Raw genomic sequence first — 25,009 nt, 5'->3', positions numbered from 1 at the left:
TGCATGGGCTGCTTTTGTTATTGGAGCTTTGATGAAGAGAGAATGAGCTTTCAGACTACTTTCACTCTGACAGCTTTTTGACTCATCAGAAACATTCCTTCACACTGGGCTTTGCTTGGAAATGACAGAGCAGAGGACCACATGGGTATAGCAGCCCCCTGAGGTGAAAGCTCTTGTTTTCATTGGTTCTGTCATCCTTGGTCTCTCACTGTGTTCCCTCACTACAGGGTCCCTGTGTCCATCCTTTAGCACTATGCTTCCTCCTTCTCCGTAGCTGGCTTAAAGTGTAATATGCTAATAGGAGCCTTTCTTGAACAGCCCCAGGATACCTGGTACGGGATGCAGCTCTACTAGGCAAGGAGGAAACTAACTAAAGTGATATAGTTCTGACTGCCCACCCCCACCGCCCTTTGAGGAGCCAGCGGATCCAGTGATGGAATTAAAGAGCGGGGCCGTTTACAATAACATGTCATCTACCCTGGAAGGGCAGCCAAGTGGGCACTTAGCATACATGAATGAGTGACCATGTGAATGTGTGGATTAATTTGAGAACTAATGCGTGGCTTTTATGTCCTTGAATGATGGTGGGGAATTGTGCAGGGGACTGGGGAAGGGGTTACACCCTTGGTGCTTAAACCCAGACCTTGAAGGCCCTGGGCAATGTGTTCATTTGCTCAGGCATGTCAGAATGAGCATGTGGTCCTGGGAGAAAGGGCTATCTGGAGAGCAGCTGTGAAGGCTCTGCGAGTGGGAACAGGGAGAGGGCACAGCCTTTCGGTGGCTTCTCTTTCATCCACTACAAGTTCATGCCACATGCTACTTCCAGTGTACTTCATGGACAAGGTCAAGGCTGACAGCCTGCTCAAATGAGGTGCCAGACAGAGAGCCTTACAGGCACTTGTTTTCCACCAGGAAGGTAAAAGGTGTGTGTTTGTGAAGAGAAATTGGAAGGAAGATGTGGTTTTGTTGGCTAAGATGATGTGGTGCATGGATATTTCCCAGTGAGTATATCTAATAATATTTAGAGTGAAGACATTTCAGTTTTATGGAAAAGAGGCTACGGGCTTCCCTGGTGGTGCAGTGGTTGAGAGTCCGCCTGCCAGTGCAGGGGACACGGGTTCGTGCCCCAGTCTGGGAAGATCCCACATGCCGTGGAGCGTCTGGGCCCGTGAGCCGTGGCCGCTGAGGCTGCATGTCCGGAGCCTGTGCTCCGCAGAGGGAGAGGCCACAACAGTGAGAGGCCCGCGTACCGCAAAAAATAAATAAATAAAATAAAATAAAATAAAACTAAAAAAAACCCGGTAGTGATTTAAAAAAAAAAAAGAGGCTTCAATTGGCATTTTGTCTCAGAAGGAGACCACAGCTTCTGGGGACCCCCAGGGGGTTCTGAGCCTTTAATACTTGATCTGAGAGCTCAGTCAGAAGCAGTGGTGAAGGTCTTTGTGCTTGAAGCACTCACTTGGGGGGTGGGAAGGCACTGTCCGGGCCTCAGGGCCAGGAGGGAACTTCTCTCAGCGAAGAACGGCCTCTGTGTGCTGCTGAGATCCTGGACAGTGCCAAAAGGAGTCTCTTCGGGCCTTCTGGGCTGGCTCCCCGTGACAAGTAGCTCTTCCCTCTTTGGTGGGCTGGGCTGAGGGTGTGCCGAGCTGAAGGCTACGTCTGCAGTCTCAGACTGTTTTAAATCACAAGAAGGCCTTGACCTTCATGAGGCTCTGGGCTCTGCTGCCCCAGTTCCCTCTGGACTCAGGGGAAAGGGCACCCGCAGCAGGCTGATGCTCAGGCCCCACCTGTCAGGCCTAACGGGTGGCTTCTCAGGAGGCCTAACTCTGCGAGGAAGACCTGCACAGACACCTTGGTTTTATAACAGATGCCATTTCTTTGCTGGAAACCTGTCATTTTTCTTCGTTCTCTGAACTTTTGAAGCTCTGGGAGAGAGGAGGAGGTGTGAGTCCCTGATGTGAGGAGCTGAAATGAGCCTAGTGCAGCTATTTTCACCCCCCACCCCCCGCATAGTTCACTTTCAATCCCCATAGAGGCTTAGGCCTTTTTTTTTCTTTGCTAGACTCATTCAGTTAACAAATCCTTGCAGTTTTTATCACCTTTAAAAAGTCTCAAGAAACTTTGACCCCCTAGCCTTTAGATTTCCTTAAAGGCCCTTTCAAGGTACAGCTTTTTTTCTGGGCCTCTCAGCTTCGTGGCCTTTGCCCAGCACTGCCAGCGAGATGAAACCTATATGTAGTGAGCTCGGTTTTTTTAGCAAAAAGCAAGTCTTGGGCATTGAATCCCAGAGCTGGAGGAATCCTAGAACTAAGGCATCAGATGATCTCTCCCTTTACAGACCAAGAATTCGAGGTCAGGAGAGGGGAAGTCCTGGATCACAGGTACTTGCAGACGAGAGGTGCGAGTCCTGGCTTCCTGTCAGCATGCCAGTAGTGGAGTTAAGGGGGCTCAGTCAGCCCCCTGCAAACATTCAGCCTGTGCCAAAACAGGCCAGTGTGTCCCTGTTAAGACAAGCCTCAGAGCACAATTTACCCCCCAGCAGGCTCTGCTTCCTAGGGAGCAATCTGGAGCCCCTGACTTCAGAGCATGTGGCCCCAGCCTCTGCTGGCGCTGAGGGTCAGCCGACTAGCCAGTATGATGTGGTGACTGGGGCCAGCCCCCCACTAGGGGGCACTGTCCTGCCCCAGTGCTGAGGTTCTGCACCCTCCCACTAGCTTTCACTTTGGCTGCCTTGGCCAAAACTGAGAGTGAAAAGAGTTAGCATTCAGGAGCGGGGCAAAGTCTGTGGTGTGTTCTAATGGAGGCTGTGAGGGCACAGATAATCCCCAAAGCCATTTCCAAGTGGCTCTGGGTCAGGCTCCCATCTCCCCCAGCTCGCCCTTCTCTGGACATGCATTGGGCTTCCTGTCTTCCTGAGCTGTGCCTGCTGCTGATACCAACTTTATGGGAGCTGGGGTCAGTCCTCCAGTCTCGGCTCAAAGGCTGTGTCCTCCATCAAGTGTTGCTTCTTGTGGGTTCTGCTGGGCACTTGGCTTTTCTAGCCCTGTGGATGTGAGGATGCCTTTCCCTACCCTCTGCCTTCCAGGCAGTACACAATTAGGCAAAAACTCAGCAGTGTCACAGAGAGTGTACGGGTCCTATTTTACAAATAGAGAAATGGAGGCTCCGAGAAGTCATAACTTGTCAGAAGTTACGGCTGGCAGAGCTGGGAGAGCACTCAAAACCCCCCTCAACGCCAGTTGCATGTCTTCTGACTAGAGTGACTCCCTTAAGGTAGGGCCTGGCCCAGCCCATGCCCAATACCCAGTAAATGTTTGTGAGATGAATGAGTTGGTGGATTAATTAAGCATGCAGTGCCCCTCGTTCTATGCAAATCTGAGAGAAGACCTTGAAAGCTGTTTTTAGATTAAGTCAGGGCACTGTGTTCTGTCCAGTGCCTTTGCTCAGGGCCTGGTGATGTGAATGAACAGGGACTGTTAGAAGGCAGGGTGGAGAGTAGTGCCTGCCTTCCAGGAGTACCTCAGATGGGCCTGGGCTCAGGGACCCAAAGGTCCTGTGCAGGGGGCAGGGCCTAATTGGAGCCCTCGAAACAACACCGGACACAACTGTCAGCACAGCTTTCGTTCTGTGATCACTAGTCTTGGTACGTGAGGGTTTACTAGGCATCAAGGGGAACTTGACCCTCATTTATAAAAGAGCTTCTGTGGGAAAAGGAACCTCAGGGGAATGTAGGTTACCCGCTTTCCAGCTGAATATACAGTAACCTTTGGTTGCTTTACAAACACAGTCTCATAACCCTTAAGAGAACTTTGCAAGCAAGATTCTCTAGCTATCCCAATATACAGGTAAGAAAGCTGAGGTGTGAAGAGGGCTGACCTGCCCTTGGTTAGAAGAGAGCTAGAAACCAGGGTCCTGTTTTTCCCCAGACTAAAGCACCAACTTAGGGCAAACAAGACCTCTGGGAACTGGGGCTTTTCAGAGATGATGAAGGCAAAGCCATGGGGTTTAAGTGGCTCTGTTTTAAACAAACATTTAAGTCCCTGGAAGCCTGAGCTTTCTTTCAACATTGTTTTCAGTAGTGGCTGAAAAATTAATTTCCTGCAAAGCCTCTCTCCGGAGTTAAGAGCAAGGGTGGGTAAACTAGAAAATCACCCAGAGGACACCTAGGTCTCACAGGCTAGTAGTAGGTCCTCGCATTCCACTGCAGCTGGTGGCCTGGCAGGGCTGGCTTTCCCCACACAGGGATGAGGAAGTATTATGCCAGTCCAGGGACAGTGTGGTTACCGGTTTCTGGGCTAAGGGATGGTCTAACCAGGGGCCCAGGGGCAGCAACTGAGGCCTTCGGCAGTCCCTTGAGGGGTTTGGGCGAGGTAGGGTGCTGTTTGCCTGCCCACAGGCTCTGCCTAGAGAAATTTCAGCCCCTCTGAGCCTTCACCATCATCTTCCTGGGGCCCTGGGACCTGCTGGAGGTGGCCTGAGTGGGCAATCTCCAGCTCTCGTTTTATCCTCATAACCTCTGAGGCCTGGGTGAGGCCCCTCTTATCCCTTATTTTTCTCATCACCTCTCCTGCTTACCTTTCCTTCTCACTCACTCTGTTCCAGCCATAACACACCAGCCATGCTCCTAATCTGGGGCCTTTGCGCTGGAGGCTGTTCCCTCTTGTCTGGAATATTTTCCTCCAGACGCTGCACCGTTCTCTCCCCCACTTCCTTTCTCAAATGCCTCCTTCTCAATGGGGCTTACATTGGTCAACCTTTTAAGTTGCTTTTTCCTTTCCAGCAATTCCCAAATATCCTCTTATCCTGTATTTTCCCTCTTCCCCAGTACTTATCTTCTTATACACCAATTACTTACTGTCTCTTCCCCCACTAAAACATAAGCTCCATGAGAATGTCTTTTTTTCCTTGCTGTTTCCCCAATATTGGAGCAACGAATTAAGGAACCCATGTGTATGGTCAGGCCTCTCAAGGTGGCTGTTCTCTTGCTCTCTGTACATCCCCTGCCTGACCAGTGCCTGTTTCACCTTACACACATGACTGATCTTCCTTTGTTCTTGTCCCAGGCCCCAGCTGAAGCTGTTCTTATCAAAGGGGTGGGGAGGGATGTGCCATTCCATTGGTTTCCCTCGTAACTAATGAGCTCACCTGACATCAATTCCCCTATAACTGGTAATCTCCCCTCCCCCCCCAGCCAAGTGAAGACTGCCACCATGTCCTGCCCACCATCAGCTGCACACAGTGGGGCGTCACTCCAGGACCTTGCTTCAGACATGTAAGATTCCTCCATCCATTAAACCATTGATGTCTCTGCTGCTGACTCTGGGCTCTTTCTTCAGTCTTAAAGCTGGACAAGCGCAGGCCTTGTAGGCCTGTGGCGTGCAGCCCAACAACGTGAGTAGGCATCAAGAGCCCCTTTCACAAAGAAGAAACACCTGGCCTCAGGTGGTTAAAGGGCCTTGATCTCAGCTGGTGATGGGAGGAGCCAGGGTGTGAGTATCACCCACTACTCCAGCATTCTCCCTCCTTTCCCCATTTCCCCAAAGTTTTCCCCGTGTACCTAGAACCAGGAGGCTGCAGGATGGCTGAGAGCCCTTCCTTTGGTGGCTAAACGTGGGGCACCAGTGACTAAAGCCCTGAAGTTGAACTCCAGGCGTGCGCCCACGTTCAGCAAATATAGCAGGTAAAAATTTAACTTTGCATTGCCTTTTAAAGGCTTCGTTAACCAAGGATTTAACCAGGTCTGGTGCTTTTGTTTTTATGTCTTTACTTGGGGTTTTTCCAATGATTGTTTCCCTTTATGATGGGAGAACGGTAGAAAATAAGGATAACAATCCAGTTTATGAAAGAATCACAGCAACAAGCGAATTTTCTAAAATCGCGTCTGCAGTCACTGCTAGGAATGCGTCTGCCAGATGAAAGGCTGGCGGGCTGGGGTGGGCGCGGAGCAAAGCCTCTAGGTAAACCCGTTCGATGGCTCTCTAGCGCCCGGCGCCCGGGGTGCCTCCCCTCCTCCCGCTGGTGCAGCACGGAGACGCGCCCCCGGGTAGCTCCGAGCGGCCACGCCTGCCCACCAACTGCAACCTTAGCCGGGGAGTATGGGCTAAGGGCTCCCGCGCAGCGCCAGGCGGAGAACCGGGTGCTTAGGGGAGACAGGGAAGGATGCTGGTGTTTAGTGAGAAACACCCGAGTGTTTTTCAAGCATCTGGCCATCAAATCTTGCACTCAGCCAATGTATAAAATCGTAATGTGGGGGAGGAGCTCGTATCCCCGTCTTGGCTGAGGATGTGGCGGCTGTCTAGGGGCTGTTGTTCAATGCAGGCCACTCCTCCCGCCCGGAGGCCCAGGGCCGGTGTCCCAGCCACGGCCCGGCCGGCTTAGCGAAGAAGCTGCTTGCGGAGGGCAGCGCCGGGCGAACGCAGGCCACGCTGGGGCTGATCGGGGATCATGGCCGCGCTGTGCTCGGCGCGCAGAGTCAGGCGCGGGCACGCGGCGCGCAGGCGGCGCAGGCCGGCCGCGCTCACGTTGCGGCAGAAGTCCACGTGCAGCGTCTGCAGCGCCCGCCCGTGCGCCGCCACGGCCGTTAGCGTGCGGTTGGTGACGCGCGCGCAGTTCTCCAGGCGCAGTGCGCGCAGGCGCGGGCAGGACCGCAGCAGACGCGCCAGGCAGTCGTCGGTGACGTGGCCGCAGCCCGACAGCGTGACGGATGCCAGGTTGGGGCACCTGCGGAGAGAACGCGGCGACCGCGGGCCGGGGCCGAGGAGGGTGCGGTTAGAGTGCTAGCGTGCGGCTAGCAACCGCACAATTCCAACCCGTGAGGCCATCGGGGCACGCCTCTGAGTTCTAGTGCTCTGAGTTCTAGAGCCCTGGTTTCAGCTCAGTTGACTGAGGCAGTTACTGCATCTACAGTGGGATGCCAACCTGTCACAGGCCAGGATCCGGAGGTAGCTAGACCCAGGCCTGAGGTGGGTACAGTCAGGGACACAGGTAGCTTGTCCAGAAAGCTTTGGCGGGGGGGGCCTCTGCCCCAACCTTACCAGCATCAGCTGGGGGAAAAGATCTTGAGCAAAGTTGGACTTGGCTTATTTGCGCCATGACCTTGATTAAATCACTCGCTGAGCCTTAGTTTACCTGGGGGGGTGGGTGTTGGGGGTGGGTGGCGCGGAGGGAATAATGCCTACCAGTGGGGTTGTTGTGATGATTAAGCGAGATTTAGGGTGTCTGGAACCTGTACAGGACCTTCTGTAGGCTATCATAACCCATGTTTCCTGGGAGCAAGCAGGACCAGACCGCTTCCAGTCCAGAAGGACCTGTCTCAGGGGTGCAGGCCTTGGTTTCCTGTAGCCAGAGGGAGCTGGAGTCGGGCCACAGGGGGTTTCCCTCTCCCCATCAGCCTCCTCCGTTGCCCCTTGACTGCACCTGCCTGGGCCAGCTCAGCTCCCTTGTCCCTGAGCAAGGAGGTGAGGAACTAAAACAGACTGGTCATGGCCACATCCACACACCGAGTGCATCCTGTCTTCCCAAGTCCACACAACTTCCTAAGTCTTCATATCAACCTTCCACCCCCAATTTCATGAATGAGGAAACTGGCTCAGGGAGCTCAAGTGACTTGCCTGTGACATATTTGCTGTCTGACCCAGGACAAATGTCCGAAACTTGCTGGGCCACCTCCTCATCTGTCAGGCAGAGAAACTGTTACTTTCAGCGTGGTGGTAAAGATTAGGTAGGTGTTTAAGCCCCAGGGCTGTTAAATGATCCCTTCCTCTAAGAACCTTTAAAATAATCCTGATGCAGGAAGAAACCAGAGAAAGAAAAAGCCAGCTCCTTCCCTGCCCAGCCATCCTCAGCTTTCCTCTCACAACCCCTCTCCCCAGCTGATTGCCAGATCTAGATTTGGTGCATTCTTATCAATACCTACTATGTGCCAGTGCTACTGTGTCATTTAATCCTTTCAGCATGTGAGATAAGGTAGTTTATCCCATTTTACAGAAAAAGAAATGAGGTTGAAAGTGTTTAAATATTTGGGCTGGGGTCACATGGTTGGACAGTAGCAGAACTGGGGGACTCAGCCCCGAGCCCTTTGCTTTTTTGGTGACACTGGGGACCGTTGCTGTACCTAGACAGTGGCCTTGGAGGTCCAGTCGACACCTTGCTGGTTTGGGGGATTAAACCTGGTTCCCCTACAAGAATGCAGCAGATTCGGGGCAAGCTTTCACCCCATACATATCGCCCTCCAGTCTGATTTCTGAGCCTTGTTAAACTCATCAAAATGGCATGGTCCCACCAAGGACCAGCCCCAAGTCCATCTTCTGTTTTCTTCTCTTGCCTTGAAAAAAAAAACAAAGGTGGGGCGAGGCCAGTACACTATTTCCTTCCATTCCTTGTTGGGCTGCCAGAATATAGCAGCTGTTAGACTTGGGTGGCAGCAAGCTGACTGAACCTAGTTTGTTAGTAAACAAGGGGGTGTCTTTCCTCAAAGGCAGGACAGGACTGGTAAAGTCTCAGTGAGAGTCTCTTCTTGCATGGACTGCTCTAGGCAGGAGGCTGTGACTGTGAAGGGAGTCTCACCCATGGCTAAGCCTCTGTGGGGTTGACAGGTCAAATACAGGATGTATTTGGGACAGACACCAAAAAAATTATTCCGTCTATCTGAAATTCAGATTTAGCTGGGCCTTTTGAATTTTTATTTGCTAATATCTGGCAATCCTAGACTGGGGCAAGTCACACAACCTGTCAAGAGTTCTGGTTTGCTCATTTGAAACTCCTTCAGGTACCGTGAAGATTAGTGAGTTTTTAATAAGGAAACCATTAGCACCACCCCTACTTCTGGAGCCTGGCTTGGTTAGCTAACCCAGAGCTGAGCACCCTAATTCTCCTTCCTCAGCCGCATTTCACAGGTCTTGGGGTTTGCTTGCTAGGGGCAAATCGGAGGGGTGAGCTGATTGCTGAATCTAGAAACCTCTTCCTGGAGCCTGACCTTGAAAGTGAAGGCCCAGCTGGACCCACCCAGCACTTAATGGCTGCCAGGGAGGACAGCTGCCCGAAACACAGGGACAGCTGAAGACAAGTTCGTCCTCTTTGCCGAAGCAGCTCCAGGACCTGTGAAGCTAAGAGGAGGATTGGTGCCCGTTTCCCCCAGGATTTTATCCATCTTCTGGGGACTGCGCAGTGGGCAGGCCTGGAGGGTCTGTCTTGGGCCTAGTCTGAGGCTCCCTGAAGCAAAGCCATCTTGCTCTTGTAATTTGCTCTTCCCTGACCCCCGGAAGCCTCCCAGAGCTCTGGATGCCAGCGCTGCTCAGAGGCGGCCTACCTGTCGCACACCTGGAGGAGGAAATCACTGACTAGGCTCTCGTGCCCGCTGCAGATGCTCCTCTGGAGGGCGCTCTTGAGCCAGTCCTCGATGCTGCACACCTGCACGCGGCTGGAGTGCCAGCAGATGGAGAGGCTCCTGAGCGCCGGGCTCAGGAGGAAGTTGTCCTTCTTGAGTTCTGTGAGGGAACGAAAGTGTAGCAGGGACCAGAGTGCGGGGTCCTCAAACACGTCCTGGAGCTGGGGGCAGGTCCTGGCAAGGTTCTTCCTGCTGTCCTTGTCCAGAAAGGAGAAGAGGTGTAGGAGGCACTCGCGGTTGAGCTGGGTGATGTGCATGGTGCACAGCAGCCACGGAGTGCGGCTGGAGCCCAGGGACCTGACCTACCTCCTGCTGCTCCCCACCCCCCCAGCTCTGGGCTGGTGGACATATATGGTTGAGGAATGGTGTTTATTTTTGGCCAACAACTGGTGCTGCTGCTCTGAAGAGGGGGGGAGCCCAGACCCAGACATACGTGCAGCAGTCCGTGGCTCGGCTTATGTTCTGAGGAATTGAAAATCCTGGCAGAAAAGCAGCGTATTGAAGTTAAATAGCTTCCTTAAAAGGGATTTCTTTCCTTTTAGCTGACCATGGTGTCACGCGGAGAGCTCTTTTGGCATTTTCATTTGTGGTGCTGGCTGGACCACCTCTGTCTGGGCTTGCAGTCTCTACTCACTGGGAGGGACTCTAATTGTAAATAGTATCTGTTTTCATTTCCTAGGACATCAATATGAATCTTTTGCTCTCCTCTTAGTAGGAAGAAGCCTGCTGTCTATGAAGAGCTAAGGGTGACGGTTTTGTGCTCAGAGGTGTAAGCAGAAGCCATGGGTGACGCTTTTCTCTGTCACTTTGTTCAGTAGTGATGGTTTCCAGGCTGAGCTACCTTCAAATCCTGCTGCTCTCCTCCAGGCACAGGGATTTCTTTGGTCTCCCAGTTGGCTGTATTTTTACCCTGAGCTTTTCCATAAAAGATTTGTCTTAAGTAGCTTATCTCTCCAAGGTTCTTCTGTGTGTGTCACGTTTTAAACTTGTTTACTTGGCTTTACATTTTTCCAGATATGTGTCCCGCTGTATCTAGTCTGTATTTCCCAAAACGTCAGGATGGATGAGGCAGCTCTTAATACAAAACTGCTTGAAACAATTTTAAGTTGAAGTATTTTACTCTTTTGCCCTTTAAGCCTGCCACACACCATCCTCCTTGTGAGTGATGCTTTTAGTTCCTGGAATTAAGCTGCTAGGCAGGCTGCCTGGAGGCGGTTCATTAAGTTCTCCCTTCCTAAAGTAACTGAGATTTCTCAGTCCATGGATCCATTTTCTAATACTGCTTCACTCCCAATCATTCACCAGACCCTACCGCATTTCCCCTCCTGTGAACTCCTAGCTCTGTGTACTGGTTGGTTTGTGGGCTACAGTAGTGAGATGCGGAACCATTTTTTCTCTGCTGGACCAGGGAACACCACCTCAGTGGTTACCTTTGTTCCTTTTCCCACATAATTAGAATGGGAAGGAATGGGAATACTTTGTTTCCACTTGTGTGGAGTAACACAGATGAGGGACATATGGCGGACCCTCTTCAGGAACTAAGGCTCGATCAGACCTGGTGCAGCTTTGCCTGTAAAAGCAGAATGCAGCCTAGAGGGGAAAGCAGGCATTCTAGCCAGCTCCCTGGCTCTGAAGAGCCGGTCTCAATGGTCCCCTGTGTCTCAGGTACCCCACCACTGCCAAGGTAAAGTGGAAGGGGTGACTTTTCTTAAAAACAACATGAACCAATGAACAGCCAAAAGGAAGATGTGTTTCTCAAGGAAAGGTTAACTAGGAACTGCTCATATTTCAAGCTAATCATTTTAATTGTTCAAATTACAGCTGACAGCCAGAGTCCCTCTTTGGGCTCTAGCTACACTCACCCACTGAAACGGTACTGCTGCACCAGAGGTGGATTTACTAGAAAGCCTTATTCTCCCCACTTTCCCTCCCAAATCCTTTCCAAACCAGTACTTATAGAGGGCTGATCCCTGGAAGTAGTTGGTTCTTTCACCTTCCTAAAAGGCAGAGCCGTGTTAAGTGTGCTAGCCGTGTTAAGTGTGCTGGCCACAGGGGAGAGTCATTGTGGTTCCTCGTGGCTTCCAAGCTGCACTCCCGCAGCTCTGCTCCAACAGCAAAAGGTGGGCAGGGTGAACGTTCAGAGCCTGGCCTCTTCGCTGTTCGTCCCGCAAGGTTGTAGGGAGCACCCCAGAATGCAGGGTGGGTCCCTGTGCCTGCCTGCCTGCAGGGAGGGATCTGGCTTACGGCCTGGGGGTTGTGGCAGCAGCTCCTCCCAGCTCCTCCCTTTCCGCCCTGTGGAGCTCAGCTCCGTGGCTGCAGTAGCCAGCTATGGCCTCTGACCAGCACAGCTGCCAAAAGGAGACGTGTGACATGGGAACTGGAGGCAAAACCATTTGGGCTGCAGGCGCCTTTGTCTTCAGTTTCAGAAGACTGATAGAAACAGGCAAATAAGTAACACAGAAAAACGATGGGTGTGGACACAGGGTGGGTCTTGGTTTTTTTGCTTGTTTGCAGGGGACATGGGGGCGGAGAGGGGTGTAAAGCAGAATATTTTTTAACAATGGCACTTGTTTGCCTGTTTGGCTTTAAAAGGCGGTCCTTTGCTCAGAGCCCCAAACCTAGTTCCTCAGAGTAGAGTCTGGCTCCAAAGGAGTCAAGTGGACCTCATTTTTATAAAATCAGTGTCACAAGGAAAGACAGGATGAAGTCACTCATTTGCGGGTGAGCTCCCTCAGGACCTGAATGCAGGCACTAGAGGATCTCTCCCACCACCCCCCTCCCCTGCGCCTCCAGGTCACTCCATCTGGGCCCATGTGCACCAGCAGCCCCAGATGGCAAGGGGTCTGTAAAAACCTACTACTACCGGTTGACTGACTCTAATGGCCTGTAGCTTGAGCTAAGTACATCATCACTTACTATGCTCCACTGAAAGGTGTTCAGAAATAATAGTCAAAAGGAAAGAGACCAGATCTTTTTTTTTTGGTCTGATAACAAACGATATAAAGAGCAATTATGAAAAACAGACATTTACATATACTTCTAAAGTCTTATGAGAATATCCTGTTGGCATTGGATAACCAATCATAGGCGCAGCTGCAGTAGCAGGATATGCATATGCCTGTTGGTTCATACCATTGTGCGTATTTGCAACATTACTTCCATATTGCTGAGTGCTATCATAACCATTCTGGTAAGTCCCTGTTGGATTACCAGTCCTAAAACTGGAGACCAGATCTTTAATGATACTTTCCATAAAACAGTTCAGGTTGGTGAAGCAGAAAAGGGACGTGATTACAACTTAAATGAAATCAGTCACTTGCACAGTTAATCCTCTCAGCATCATACAGACTAGGCTTTAGTGGAAATGATTACATCACACACAACCAACACTCAGAGGGCAGTCTGGAGTCCGTCACAGACCTGAGGGGGAAGGTACTGCACCCAGTGAGGTGATGCACAGACCTTGGACCACAGCATGACGCCACCCACGCCCACCCCTTCCTGTGCTATTGGCACCCTCCTGCGGCCATATGCTCATCCCTTGGGACCCATGCCCTGGATGCAGGAATGGACTTTGCTCAGGAGCTTCTCCAGGGCCTGTGTGAAGAGGCCACTCCAGCAACGGGGGGGATGTGAGAAAGTTTAGGGGGGACGGTGGAGGTGGAAGTGGGATAAGTATATCTAAATAGACTTATGTACATACACTAAACCAATGAAGAAGAGGTTTGGCTTTAAGACATAAATGTCCCCAACCCCAGAAACCAAGCTGCTGAGCAGGTTCCACAGGTGAGATACACATTTAACACTTAACCAGGGCCCATATACTTTACTGGTTTTATTCTATTACATTTGTCATCACTAGACACTGAGTAGAATACAGTGGATAAGCAAAAGTTTCTCCACCATGGAGAGAGATTTGTGTTGCCACAAACTGTTTCTGTCACCCACCTGTGTGGGAGGACTTCTGAGAAAGTTCCATTGTTCCGAGGAGCCCTGTGACTCGGCGTGAGGCCCTGCCTCAGCACTGCTCTGAGCGAGAAGCCACAAACACGCTAGAGACAACACGGCACAAGGGAAGAGCCCCGAAGAGCACGAAGTCAGCTTTTGAAATAGGCGTGATAAAGCTGCACAGTGAAATTTTCAAAATACAGATAGGCACATTTACATCACTGGTGTTCAAGTGCACAGTTCACATGGATCCAATCACTTTTCCAAAGAACCTTCATGATATCCTTCAAACATGTCTGCTATAGTAAAATCAAGAAATAAAAACACTACAGAATTCAGAGAGATGTGTTCATTTCCTAAGCCAACAGTGTTGCCTGTGTGAGGACCACTTCCCCCAACAAAGTAGTCTGTTGTAAGTTCCATTTGGTATAAAGGCCACTTTCCTCCATCAACACTGCCCAAGGCTTTCTTGCTGGAGTTACAACTGCTGCCTGTCCAGAGACTAATGATTTAAGTGCAAATGTTAGAAGTTACAGCTGTGTACCTTCTAAACAAAAGAGCCTGGATTCATAGGAGCAAGATCAAAGGAGATGCACGTTTCAAGTTCAATGACATGTGGTGTTAATGCACTGATACAGTAGATCAAATTATGTGAAACTGTCATTTCTGTAGATCAAAAACAGTCAAATAGAATTTCACATGGCTCGACCTGTGTAATTTAACATTGTTAACTGTTTTAAATACATTTCCCTCTTAATTCTAGGCTCTCTGTTTCTAAGTTGTAAGACTTAAGTACGATGGCAGAGCTTTTTTCTCTGGAGTGGAAGTGCAGACCAGCGCTGTCTGAGAGGGTTCTGCACACAGGTGGAACTGTCCCAGACCTGGGCAGTCCTGTGCCACGTGTGGCTGCTGAGCATTTGAAATGTGGCCAGTGTGACTGGAGAACTGAATTTTTAATTTATTTTTAATTAAAATTAACATTTAACTGACCATATGTGGCCAGTGACTGCTGTATGGGACAGTACAAGTTTAGACATAATTGTAATTTGCTTCTAGTTAAAGTATATAGCAGATGTGTTCTGCTCTGAGAAAATGTGGGATTTATCCGGCTGATATTAAAGTGGAAATAGAGCACATCTGCTCCTGCAACTGCAAATATCCAACCTAGGAGGAGAGCCACCCAACTTTCTTTTACATTCATACACTTAAGAAATTATCTGGACTATTTTTTTCTTTTAACAGAAAAACAAGAATAGCAAAAAGTCTGGTTGGCTGGCTTAACATGAAATACATTCTGCCCCTTGTAACAACTTGTAGAGAATTGGGAAGGGAGGAAAATAATGATTGGGACAAGGAATGAACATGAAAATGTGCATGGTCCTATCCCACAGGCCTAGCTGGAGCTCCTTCCTTTTCTCTAATTTGCACATCATGCCACCAGCACCCCAAGATCCACAGGCTGGCTTGGAGCACTTGCAGAAAGCACAGTTACCTTCATTAGATGGGATTCTGGTTCCAGATTTCAGTTTGAGTTAAATCTAAATAGTGCTGATGCCTATTTTTCTTGAAAATTTTAAAACAGACTACTAACCTCAAGAATAGAAACTCTGCTTATTCAAAGTGAAAATATTTTCAATTGCTCTGCTATGAGGATAGGCCAATGAGAATTGTTAAAACTTAAGACTAGTAAAGACTTTAGTTTCCTTCTGTGGAAGCAGAGCCCACAGTATTACCCAACGTTTAGCTGATGGTCAGAATCAACTCTGGAGGGTAGCATCACAACCTCAGGTGACCAAGTAAGACTACAGTGGACATGAAGTTAATCCCAGTGCTACAACTAATGGGGAATTGGGTGCTGACTCAAAAAGGCGAACGGAAGCTATGGTTTCATGGCAGTGGATAAATAACACCTGGATAACATGTAGCCGAGTCATGGAATTTTTTAAACACTTAAGTGTATTTGGCCTTACTGGGAGTTTTTAGTACCCCTATCTCTATGAAAATACCCCAAAACCAAAAAAAAAGTAATTCTTGAATTTGCAATATAGTTACAACTGAACCAACAAATTTAGTTAGTTAGTGCTGATAAACAGCAGCTTTGAGAGATACGAAGAGCAGCAATTACCTGGTCTACTACTTAATGATGCCCTTTCAGTTATCTTTTACAAGCAAAAAGAATGATTACTGAGCAGTCACTGAAATCTTGTGGGCCACAAATTACGTGCACACATGATCCTTGATTTTGAGCCAACCTGATCTCCGTTACAGCTGTGAGAAGGCAGCAGGTGGTTACGTTGCTCTTCACCATCAGGAACATATCTTCCTTTCAGCATGTGACAATAACAATGCATTGATGTAAATGTGCCTCAAAGTGAGAACTGAACATTAATATAAGAAAGTCAAATAGAACTAAGTTCTTGAAACTACATATAAAAACTGAATTATTACAACTAAAGCAGCAAATCAAAATATCTGCTGAGGTTTTCTGGTAGAACTAAAAAAAAAAAATTAGTTGGTGCCCATGTTCAATAAGTCACTACCATTGACAAAATAAAACTAAACCCAAAATAGGAAACTGAAAAGTGCATAATGAAATTAAATCTTGGATCAAGTATTTATGGAAAATTGGAAATGTTTGTCCGGTATAGTTGACGAATAATGATTTGGAGGAGGTATTAAAGTTTATCCGACCCAGCTTTGGCCTGGCGTTCCACATAAAAAAGGATGTAGGCCTTGGCCTTCACGACGGTGTCTTCATCAGTCAGTGTTACAGTACTGTCATTGAAATGGAACCAGCGGCCTTCGTGAGTTGCATATGCTGTGTAATGTCCAGAACCGACCCTGTAAGGAAAGGTCAAATGATCAAAGAAAAAGACTACAGAAATCACAAAAGAATATATGCAGCCATATAAATTATTAGGTAGACAATAAATTTTAATAAGTACTGTAATTAGAGAATAAATCCTAGAGGCTTGTAATTTAAGATGGTTGCTTGGGCTCATGTGTTTATCTTCTCAAAACTCATTGAAATGACAAGGAATATATTGACACTGGGAAACAGGGAAGAGTGCCATGGACTGACCAGAAATTGAGGATTTTTTAGGACACACAAAGCAGTGTTTACATGGTACTGGATTAACAGAGAAACCAAACAGTGAAGGAGCTCTCAACCTAAACAGCAGAGGTCAAAGCCTATGGAAACATGGAAAACTGAGGACCAGATTTCCTATCAAAGTCTTAGAAGAAACCTGAGCATAAGACAGAAATCTGCCTCCAGGGAAGCACTTTCCCTCCTACTTTGGCCATCAAAGGCTTTTCTCTCTCAGCATGACCCACCCACTCACACATGGAGCCCCAGAGTCAGTCCTCCCGGGTAGGAGAAAGCCTGTAGATAGAATAGAGACCTTCATAAACTGCTAGAAAAACCCTTACAACATTTCCATGAACAGAAGACATCAGACTAAGAGTGCCCCTGTCAACTACCAAAGAGAAATGCATCTGATGTATCTTAAGTCCAAAGAAAAAAACAAACAAATGAGCATCAGACACGTAGTGGACTTGTCACTTGTAACTATGAATGGTGAAGTCAGTGGAGCAATGTCTACAAAGTTCAGAGGGAAAAGGATTTTCAACATGGATAGTGGTTTGCCAAGTCTGAAGGTAAAACTGCCATTCTCAAGCAGACCAGAAATAAGGTATATACCCCTAATACAGACTTTCAGGGGGAAAAAGTAATTGAGAATGTCATTTAACAAAATAAGAAATGCACCTTTAAAGTAGATGACATGAAGTAAAGTTATTCTAAATAATCCCCCATTTCCCCCCAATTTAAATATCAATTGGCCAAGGAAATCAACAGCTTTGGAGTAAAGACTACTCAGGATTTTGTGAACAATAGACTGGTTCCAAATGCTGGGCTCAAATGAACCCTTCTCCATTTTGGTTTCATGCGCCTTCTCTTCATGCTTTGCAACATCCTCAGGAATATTCTTTCCCACCAAGATTGACGGAAAGTTCCACTTCACCCACTTTAATGAATCTGAATCTAGTATAGGGAGTCTGGGGAGAGTTATCGGGAGTGGTACAAAATTGTGGATCTTCACTCTGTATTCCCAGCCCTGAGAAGCCTGCTGGCATACTCACCCGGAACCATGGTGCACCACCACAGCAGCAAGGTCATAGAGGCAGTTCTCCGGGCCACTGTTCTCAGGCTACAGAACAAGGGAGAAGGTATCCCAGGACTGAGTTAGGAGCAGTGGTCAATGACATCAGCATCTCCCTACCTCAGTGACCTCTACCCTCTCTTTGTGAAGACTTAATTTTACTGAAGAGCCATCTTTTCACCAGGCTAACAAAGGTTACTTACCCCTACTATATTATTACCTGCTACTTACCTCTAGTAAGTAGCATTTCATGTCTAGGCCTCTCAGGGGAAATTCTACATATGTATCAACTTTGTTTCTTAAATATGCTGTCCAATGAAATCTTTTCAAATGTAAGCATAGCACCTGGATGAGAGATAAAGACAAAAATTATAAACAATTTACCTTTCAATCAAAATTAGCTACTTGGTACTAATGTCTCTTAAATAATATTTTAGGTGGCCTACCAGTTTTTCTTTTGATTCTTGATATTAGTTTCTTCCATGAATACCTTATTGTGGTACTGTGATTTATAACAGTATGTTTTTAGTCTTTGTCTCCTTTCCTGGCACAGAGCTTCTAAAAGCCTTGAAATTTTCTAAGTGAGGAGAGCCATGAAGGTGTCTTTTTATGTTAATGAGGTATGGGCACTTGTTGCCAAGAGAACCAATCAAGAGATGAGAGAGTTGGAACTTTCAGTCCCACCCCACCCCCCACCCCCAAGAGGGGAGAGGGACTGGAGTTTGAATGATCAGCAGTGGCCAGTGATTTAATCAGTTAGCCTGTGTAATGAAGCCCAAAAGGACAGGGTTTGGAGAGCTTCTAGGTTGGGGAACCAGAGCTCTTCCACGTGCCACCATGCTGGGCCCCAAACTCCAAGAGGACAGAAGCTCCTTTGTTCAGGACTTTGCCCTTTGTATCTCTTAATCTGGTTGTTGATTTGTATCCTTTAACATCCTTTGTCATAAATTGGTAACCTAGTGAGCAAACGGGTTTTCTGCGGTCTGTGAGCTGCTCTAGCAAATTAATAGAATCCAAGGAGGGGGTCATGGGAACCTCTGATTTATAACTAGTCGGTCACAAGTAGGGGTAACAGTGTGGACTTGCGACTGGTGTCTGAAGTCCAGGGAAAGGGTCATAGGAACCCTCAATCTGTAGTTTGTAGCTGAGAAGCATAATGCACAAAGTAACAACCTGGCCTTGTGATTGGTGTCTGATGGGGAGGGTGACCTTGTGGGACTGAGCCCTTACCCTGTGGAATCTGATGCTATCTCTGGGTAGATAGTGTTAGAATTGAGTTCAATTGTAGGACACCCATGGTGTCAGAGAAGTGCTTGTTAGTGGTGTGGTGGGAAAAAAAACCCTCCACACATTGTAAATAGTGATTAGGACACATTTACTTATAAATTCTTAAAGGTTTAGTTTTACTGAAAACCTTAGAGACCAGTGCAGAACAGATTATATAAGTATAAAGTTAGAAAAATAATTTGTCTTCCAGTCAGTCATAAGCATTTTTTCCCTCAAAATTGCATTATAATTTGAAACTCAACACTTACCTTGGGTAGTTTCTGAATCCAAAACTTTTTAGTGGACTTTTGTTTCTTCTTGCACTTGTGGCACATATATAACTCTGTCTCATCAAGTTCTTCTAAGTCGGTAAAACTGCGAAGACAATCTAAAACCAAATTGATTTTGGCAGCATTAAAACAGGATGTCTTTTATAGAGGCAGTGTACTGTAGGAAGAAAAGACTATGGACTTCGAAGCTGAACAACTCAGGTTCAAATCTCAGCTTTATTAGCTATATGACCTTAGAAGAGTCAGCCTTTCTCAGTTGCAAAATGGAGACCAAAAAAAAAAAAGTCTACATTGAAGGACTGTTGTGAGGAAGAGAAATAACATGTATAATGTGCCTGGCATCATGTCTAATAATCTGATGATGATCAATTCATGACAGATGTTATTATTGTAGTTGGGTTTACTATTATTAGTAAAAGAATTAATCTGGATAATTCTGATAAAAATGGTTACCTAATGAAATCAAGGTTCGAAGAGCAATTTTCTCTCAGTATCTTACATAACAAAGGACAAAGCCCCAAGTTCATAAAAATGTCAAGTTTACCTCAAGCATTTTCAGTCATAACTTAATAAACATACATTACAGAAGGCTGCATTATTGACCTTCCTATTATATATCTCCAGTGAATCCTTTGCTTCACACACTACTCAGAATCCCCTAGATAAACCACAGCTATATTTTTTTCTTTTAAAAATTTAACTGTGTAATCTGGGATTTGGTAAACTTTGGCCTCAAGCCAAATCCAGCCACCTGGTTTTGTAAATAAAATTTGGAACACAACCACACCCACTCATTTATATACTCTGTGGCTGCTTTTACACTACAACAGCAGAACTGAGTAGCTGTGACGTAGACCTTATTTGCTGTAAAGCCTAAAAACATTACCATCTGGCTCTTTATAGAAAAAGTTTGCCAAAGCTTGGCAAAATTAGTAATATATTCAGAAGTCCATGTATCAATAAAATGTATGTATTGTTCTGTGAGAATAAATATATTATTTTTTTAGAGAAAAATATGAATGCCTGTGTACTCGCCACTCCAGTAAGGAAATGGACTCTCTCTAGTACTTGAGAAGCCAGAGTTTATGTGAATGGCATCCCCTAGAGGTGTTCAGGGGGCAGCCTGTGTGGCAGCCCTGTTAAGAGCTTCCTGAGTGTCTCATTCCAGTCAACCCTCCCCCAACCCCAGAAGCAGTCATTATCCTAACCTCTGTTTAATCATTTCTTGGCTTGTCTTTATATTCCATATACATGCATTTTTGCATCTTTAAACAATATACTGTTTGGTTTGAGAAGTTGGGTTGCAAGCACAGACCTAGCGTATAAGGAAAAGCAACACTCTCGCTGTGCTCGGAGTCTTCAAGTCATAGTCAGCCTTGGCACTAGAGATTGTGAGAAAGAGCCCGTTCAGGGGAGTTAGTGGGGCAAGGTCTAGCAGGGATTAGATGTGGGCCGGGTTCTACACAGGCCAGCATGTAGCCAGAGGCCCATGTACTCTTTTCTTTTTTTAAGCATACTTTTTTTTTTTTTTTTTTTGCGGTATGCGGGCCTCTCACTGTTGTGGCCTCTCCCGTCGCGGAGCACAGGCTCCGGATGCACAGGCTCAGTGGCCACGGCTCACGGGACCAGCCGCTCCGTGGCATGTGGGATCTTCCCGGACCGGGGCACGAACCCATGTCCCCTGCATCGGCAGGTGGACTCTCAACCACTGCACCACGAGGGAAGCCCCCGAAGCATTCTTTTTAAAGCATAACTTGTTATATTAGCTTCAGGTGTATAATATAATGATTCAATATTTGTATATATTGTAAAATTATCACAATACATCTAGTTACCTTTAGTCACCATATATGTTTCAAATTTTTTTCTTCTGATAAGAACTTTTAAGATTTACCCTCTTGGGCTTCCCTGGTGGCGCAGTGGTTGGGAGTCCACCTGCCGATGCAGGGGACATGGGTTCGTGCCCCAGTCCGGGAAGATCCCACATGCCGCAGAGCGGCTGGGACCGTGAGCCATGGCCGCTGAGCGTCCGGAGCCTGTGCTCCGCAATGGGAGAGGCCACAACAGTGAAAGGCCTGCGTACCACAAAAAAAAAAAAAAAAAAAAAAAGATTTACCCTCTTAGTGACTTCCAAATATGCAATACAGTATAAACTATAGTTAGCATGCTATACATTACATCCCTGTGACTTTGTAAGTGCAAGTTTGTACCTTTTGACCCATTTTACCCACCCTCCACCCCGATTCTGGCACCCATCAATCTGTTCTCTTTATCTATGAGCTTGTATTTTAGATTCCATACATAAGTGAGATCATATGGTATTTGTCTTTCTCTGACTTATTTCATTTAGCACAATGCCCTCAAGAGCCATGTTGTCCCAAATGACAAGATTTCATTCTTTTTCTTTTTTTTTTCTTTTTGGCTGCGTTCGGTCTTCGTTACTGCACGCAGGCTTTTCTCTAGTTGCGGTGAGTGGGGGCTACTCTTCGTTGCGGTGCGCGGGTTTCTCATTGTGGCGGCTTCTCTTGTGGAGCACGGGCTCTAGGTGCGCAGGCTTCAGTAGTTGCAGCAGGTGGGCTCAGTAGTTGTGGCTCTCAGGCTCTGGAGCACAGGCTCAGTAGTTGTGGTACACGGGCTTAGCTGCTTCACAGCATGTGGGATCTTCCCGGACCAGGGATCGAACCCATGTCCCCTACATTGGCAGGCAGATTCATAACCACTGTGCCACCAGGGAAGTCCCAAGATTTCATTCTTTCTCAGGGCTGAATTATATTCCATTGTGCATGTGAGTGAGTGAGTGAGTGAGTGAGAGAGTGTGTGTGTGTGTGTGTGTGTGTGTGTGTGTGTGTGTGTGTGTGTGTGTGTGTGTGTGTGTGTGTGTGTGTGTGTGTGTGTGTATGTATCACATTTTCTTTACCCATTCACCCATCGGTGGACACTTAGGTTGTTTCCATATCTCGGCTATTGTAAATAATGCTGCAATGAACATGAGGGTGCATATATCTTTTGAAATTAGTGTTTTTGTTTTCTTTGGATAAATACCCAGAAGTGGAATTGCTGGATCATATGGTAGTTCTATTTTTAATTTTTTGAGGAACCTCTATACTGTTTTCCATAGTGGCTGCACCAATTTACAATCCCCACTAACAGTGTATGAGGGTTCCCTTTTCTCTACATCCTCCTCAACACTTGTTATTTGTTGTCTTCTTGATGACAGCCATTCTTACAGGTGTGAGGTGGTATTTCATTGTGGTTTTGATTTTTATTTCCCTGATAATGACGCTGAGCATCTTTTCATGTGCCTGTTGGCCCTCTGTATGTCTTCTTTGGAAGAATGTCTATTCAGATCTTCTGCCCATTCCTTCAGCTGACATTTTTAAAAATTTATTATTTTATTTATTTATTTTTGGCTGCGTTGGGTCTTTGTTGCTGTGTGCAGGCTTGCTCTAGTTGCGGTGAGCAGGGCTACTCTTCATTGTGGTGAGCGGGCTTCTCATTGCGGTGTCTTCTCGTTGCAACTGCAGAGCACAGGCTATAGGTGCATGGGCTTCAGTAGTTGTGGCATGTGGGCTCAGTAGTTGTGGCTCATGGGCTCTAGAGTGCAGGCTCAGTAGTTGTGGTGCACAGGCTTAGCTGCTTCGCGGCATGTGGGATCTTCCCGGACCAAGGCTCGTGTCCCCTGCATTGGCAGGTGGATTCTTAACCACTGCACCACCAGGGAAGCCCCCTTCAGCTGACTCTTGGAACAACGCAGGTTTAAACTATGCAGGTCCACTCATACAGATATTTTTTTGTAGTAAATACTACAGTACTACGTGGTCTGTGGTTGGTTGAATCCATGGATGCAGAACTGTGGACATGAAGGGCCAACTATAAATTATACGTGGACTAATCCCCTCATTGCTCAAGGGTCGACTGCAATCAGATTGTTTTTTTCTGCTATTGAGTTGTGCAAGTGTTTTATATATTTTGGATATTAACCCCTTATCAGATATATGATGCAAATTCAGTAGATTGCTTTTTCATTTTGTTGATGATTTCCTTTGCTGTGCAGAAACTTTTTAGTTTAATGTAGTCCCACTTGTTTGTTTTTGTTGCCTTTGCTTTTGGAGTCAGATCCAGAAAATCATCACCAAGACTGAGGTCAAGGAACTTCTGTGTATATTTTCTTCTAGGGATTTTAGGGTTTCAGGTCTTATGTTCAATTCTTTAATCCATTTTGAGTTAATTTGTGTGTAAGGTAGTGGTCCAGTTTCATTCTTTTACATATGGCTGTCTGGTTTTCCAAACACCATTTATTGAAGAGATGGTCCTTTCCCCATTGCATATTCTTGGCTCCTTTGTAATAAATTAACTGACCATGTATGCATGGTTTATTTCTGGGTTTTCTATTCTGTTCCATTGATCTATGTGTCTGTGTTTGTGTCAATACCATACTGTTTTGATGACTGTAACTTTGTAGTATAGTTTGAAATCAGGGAGCATAATACCTCCAGCTTTGTTCTTTTTTTCTCTAGATTGCTTTGGCTATTCGGGGTCATTTGTGATTCCATACAAATTTTAGAATCATTTGTTCTAGTTCTGTGAATAATGACATTGGTATTTTCGTAGGGATTGTACTGAATCTGTAGATTGTCTTGGGTATTATGGTCATTTTAACCATTGATTCTTCCAATCTGTGAGCACAGTATATCCATATCTTTCCATCTGTTCATGTCATCTTCAATTTTTTTTATCACTGTCTTGTAGTTTTCCAAGTACACATCTTTTATTTTAATTAATTTTTATTGGAGTATGGTTGCTTTACAATGTTGTGTTAGCCTCCACTGCACAACAAAATGAATCAGCCATACACATGCAGATATCCCCTCCCTTTTGGACTTCCCTCCCATTTAGGTTACCACAGTGTATTAGGTAGAGTTCCCTGTGCTATGCAGTATGTTCCCATCACTTGTCTATTTTATACATATCAATGATGTATATGCAAGTACACGTCTTTTACATCCTTGGTTGGATTTATTTCTAAGTATTTTATTCTTTTTGATGCAGTTGTAAATGGTATTGTTTCCTTAATTTCTCTTTCTGATAGTTCATTATTAACATATAGAAATACAACAGGTTTTTGTACGTTGATTTTGTATCCTGCAACTTTACTGAATTTGTTTAATTCTAACAGTTTTTTGGTGGAGTCTTTGGCATTTTCTATATATAATATGTCATCTGCAAATAGTGACAGTTTCACATCTTCCTTTCTGATTTGAATGCCCTTATTTCTTTTTCTTGCCTAACTGCTCTGGCTAGGTCTTCCAATGCTATGTTGAATAAAAGTGACATAAGTGGGCATTCTTGTCTTGTTCCTGATATTAGAAGAAAAGATTTCAGCTTTTCACCACTGAGTATGATGTTAGCTGTGGACCTGACATATATGGCCTTTATTATGTTGAGGTGTATTCCCTCTATACCCACTTTGAGTGTTTTTAGCATAAATGGATGTTGAATTTTCTCAAATCTTTTTCTGCATGTATAGAGATGATCATATGATTTTTATCCTTCATTTTTGTAAATGTGGTATAACACATTGATCGACTTTGCAGACGTTGAACCATCCTTGCATCCCTGAAATAAATCCTACTTTATCATTGGTATATGATCCTTTTAATGTATTGTTGAATTGGGTGTGCTAATATTTTTTTGAGGTTTTCTGTGTTTATGTTCATCAGCGATACTGGCCTGTAACTTTCTTTTTTTGTGGTGTCCTTGTCTGACTTTGGTATCAGGTAATGCTGGCCTTATGAGTTTGGAAGTGTTCCCTCCTCTTCTGTTTATTTGAAGAGTTTGAGAAGGATTGTATTCTTCTTTGAATGTTTGGTTGCATTCACCAGTGAGCTGTCTAGTCCTGGACTACTGTTTGTTGGGAGGCTTTGATTACTGGTTCAATTTCCTTACTAGTAATCAGT

General features: G+C 46.3%; 2 protein-coding genes across 4 annotated transcripts in view; both read right to left on the bottom strand.

Moving 5' to 3' along the window:
- Positions 1-6,374: 6,374 nt before the first annotated feature.
- Positions 6,375-9,774, bottom strand: FBXL22 (F-box and leucine rich repeat protein 22; the record flags this gene model as incomplete). Its single annotated transcript, XM_079700601.1, has 2 exons — positions 9,308-9,774; positions 6,375-6,720 (listed from the first exon to the last, which is right to left on the bottom strand). The coding sequence occupies exons 1-2, from the start codon at positions 9,640-9,642 to the stop codon at positions 6,375-6,377; spliced, it is 681 nt and encodes a 226-aa protein (XP_079556727.1). The 5' UTR covers positions 9,643-9,774.
- A 6,149-nt stretch (positions 9,775-15,923) lies between these two features.
- USP3 (ubiquitin specific peptidase 3) overlaps positions 15,924-25,009 on the bottom strand; it is a gene marked incomplete at its 5' end in the record, with an annotated part of 97,394 nt that continues 88,308 nt past the window's right edge. For all 3 annotated transcript variants that reach the window (XM_079699506.1, XM_079699507.1, XM_079699508.1), the window contains 4 exons: positions 15,924-16,174; positions 17,477-17,544; positions 17,728-17,841; positions 19,032-19,150. In XM_079699506.1, the coding sequence (XP_079555632.1) occupies positions 16,009-16,174; positions 17,477-17,544; positions 17,728-17,841; positions 19,032-19,150 (467 nt within the window). In that variant the 3' untranslated portion in view covers positions 15,924-16,008. The remainder of the gene's footprint in view (positions 16,175-17,476; positions 17,545-17,727; positions 17,842-19,031; positions 19,151-25,009) is intronic.

The sequence above is a fragment of the Hyperoodon ampullatus genome (assembly GCF_949752795.1).
Source record: "Hyperoodon ampullatus genome assembly, chromosome: 3".
NCBI classification, from domain to species: domain Eukaryota; kingdom Metazoa; phylum Chordata; class Mammalia; order Artiodactyla; family Ziphiidae; genus Hyperoodon; species Hyperoodon ampullatus.
This window is presented reverse-complemented; position numbering and strand designations above follow the sequence as displayed.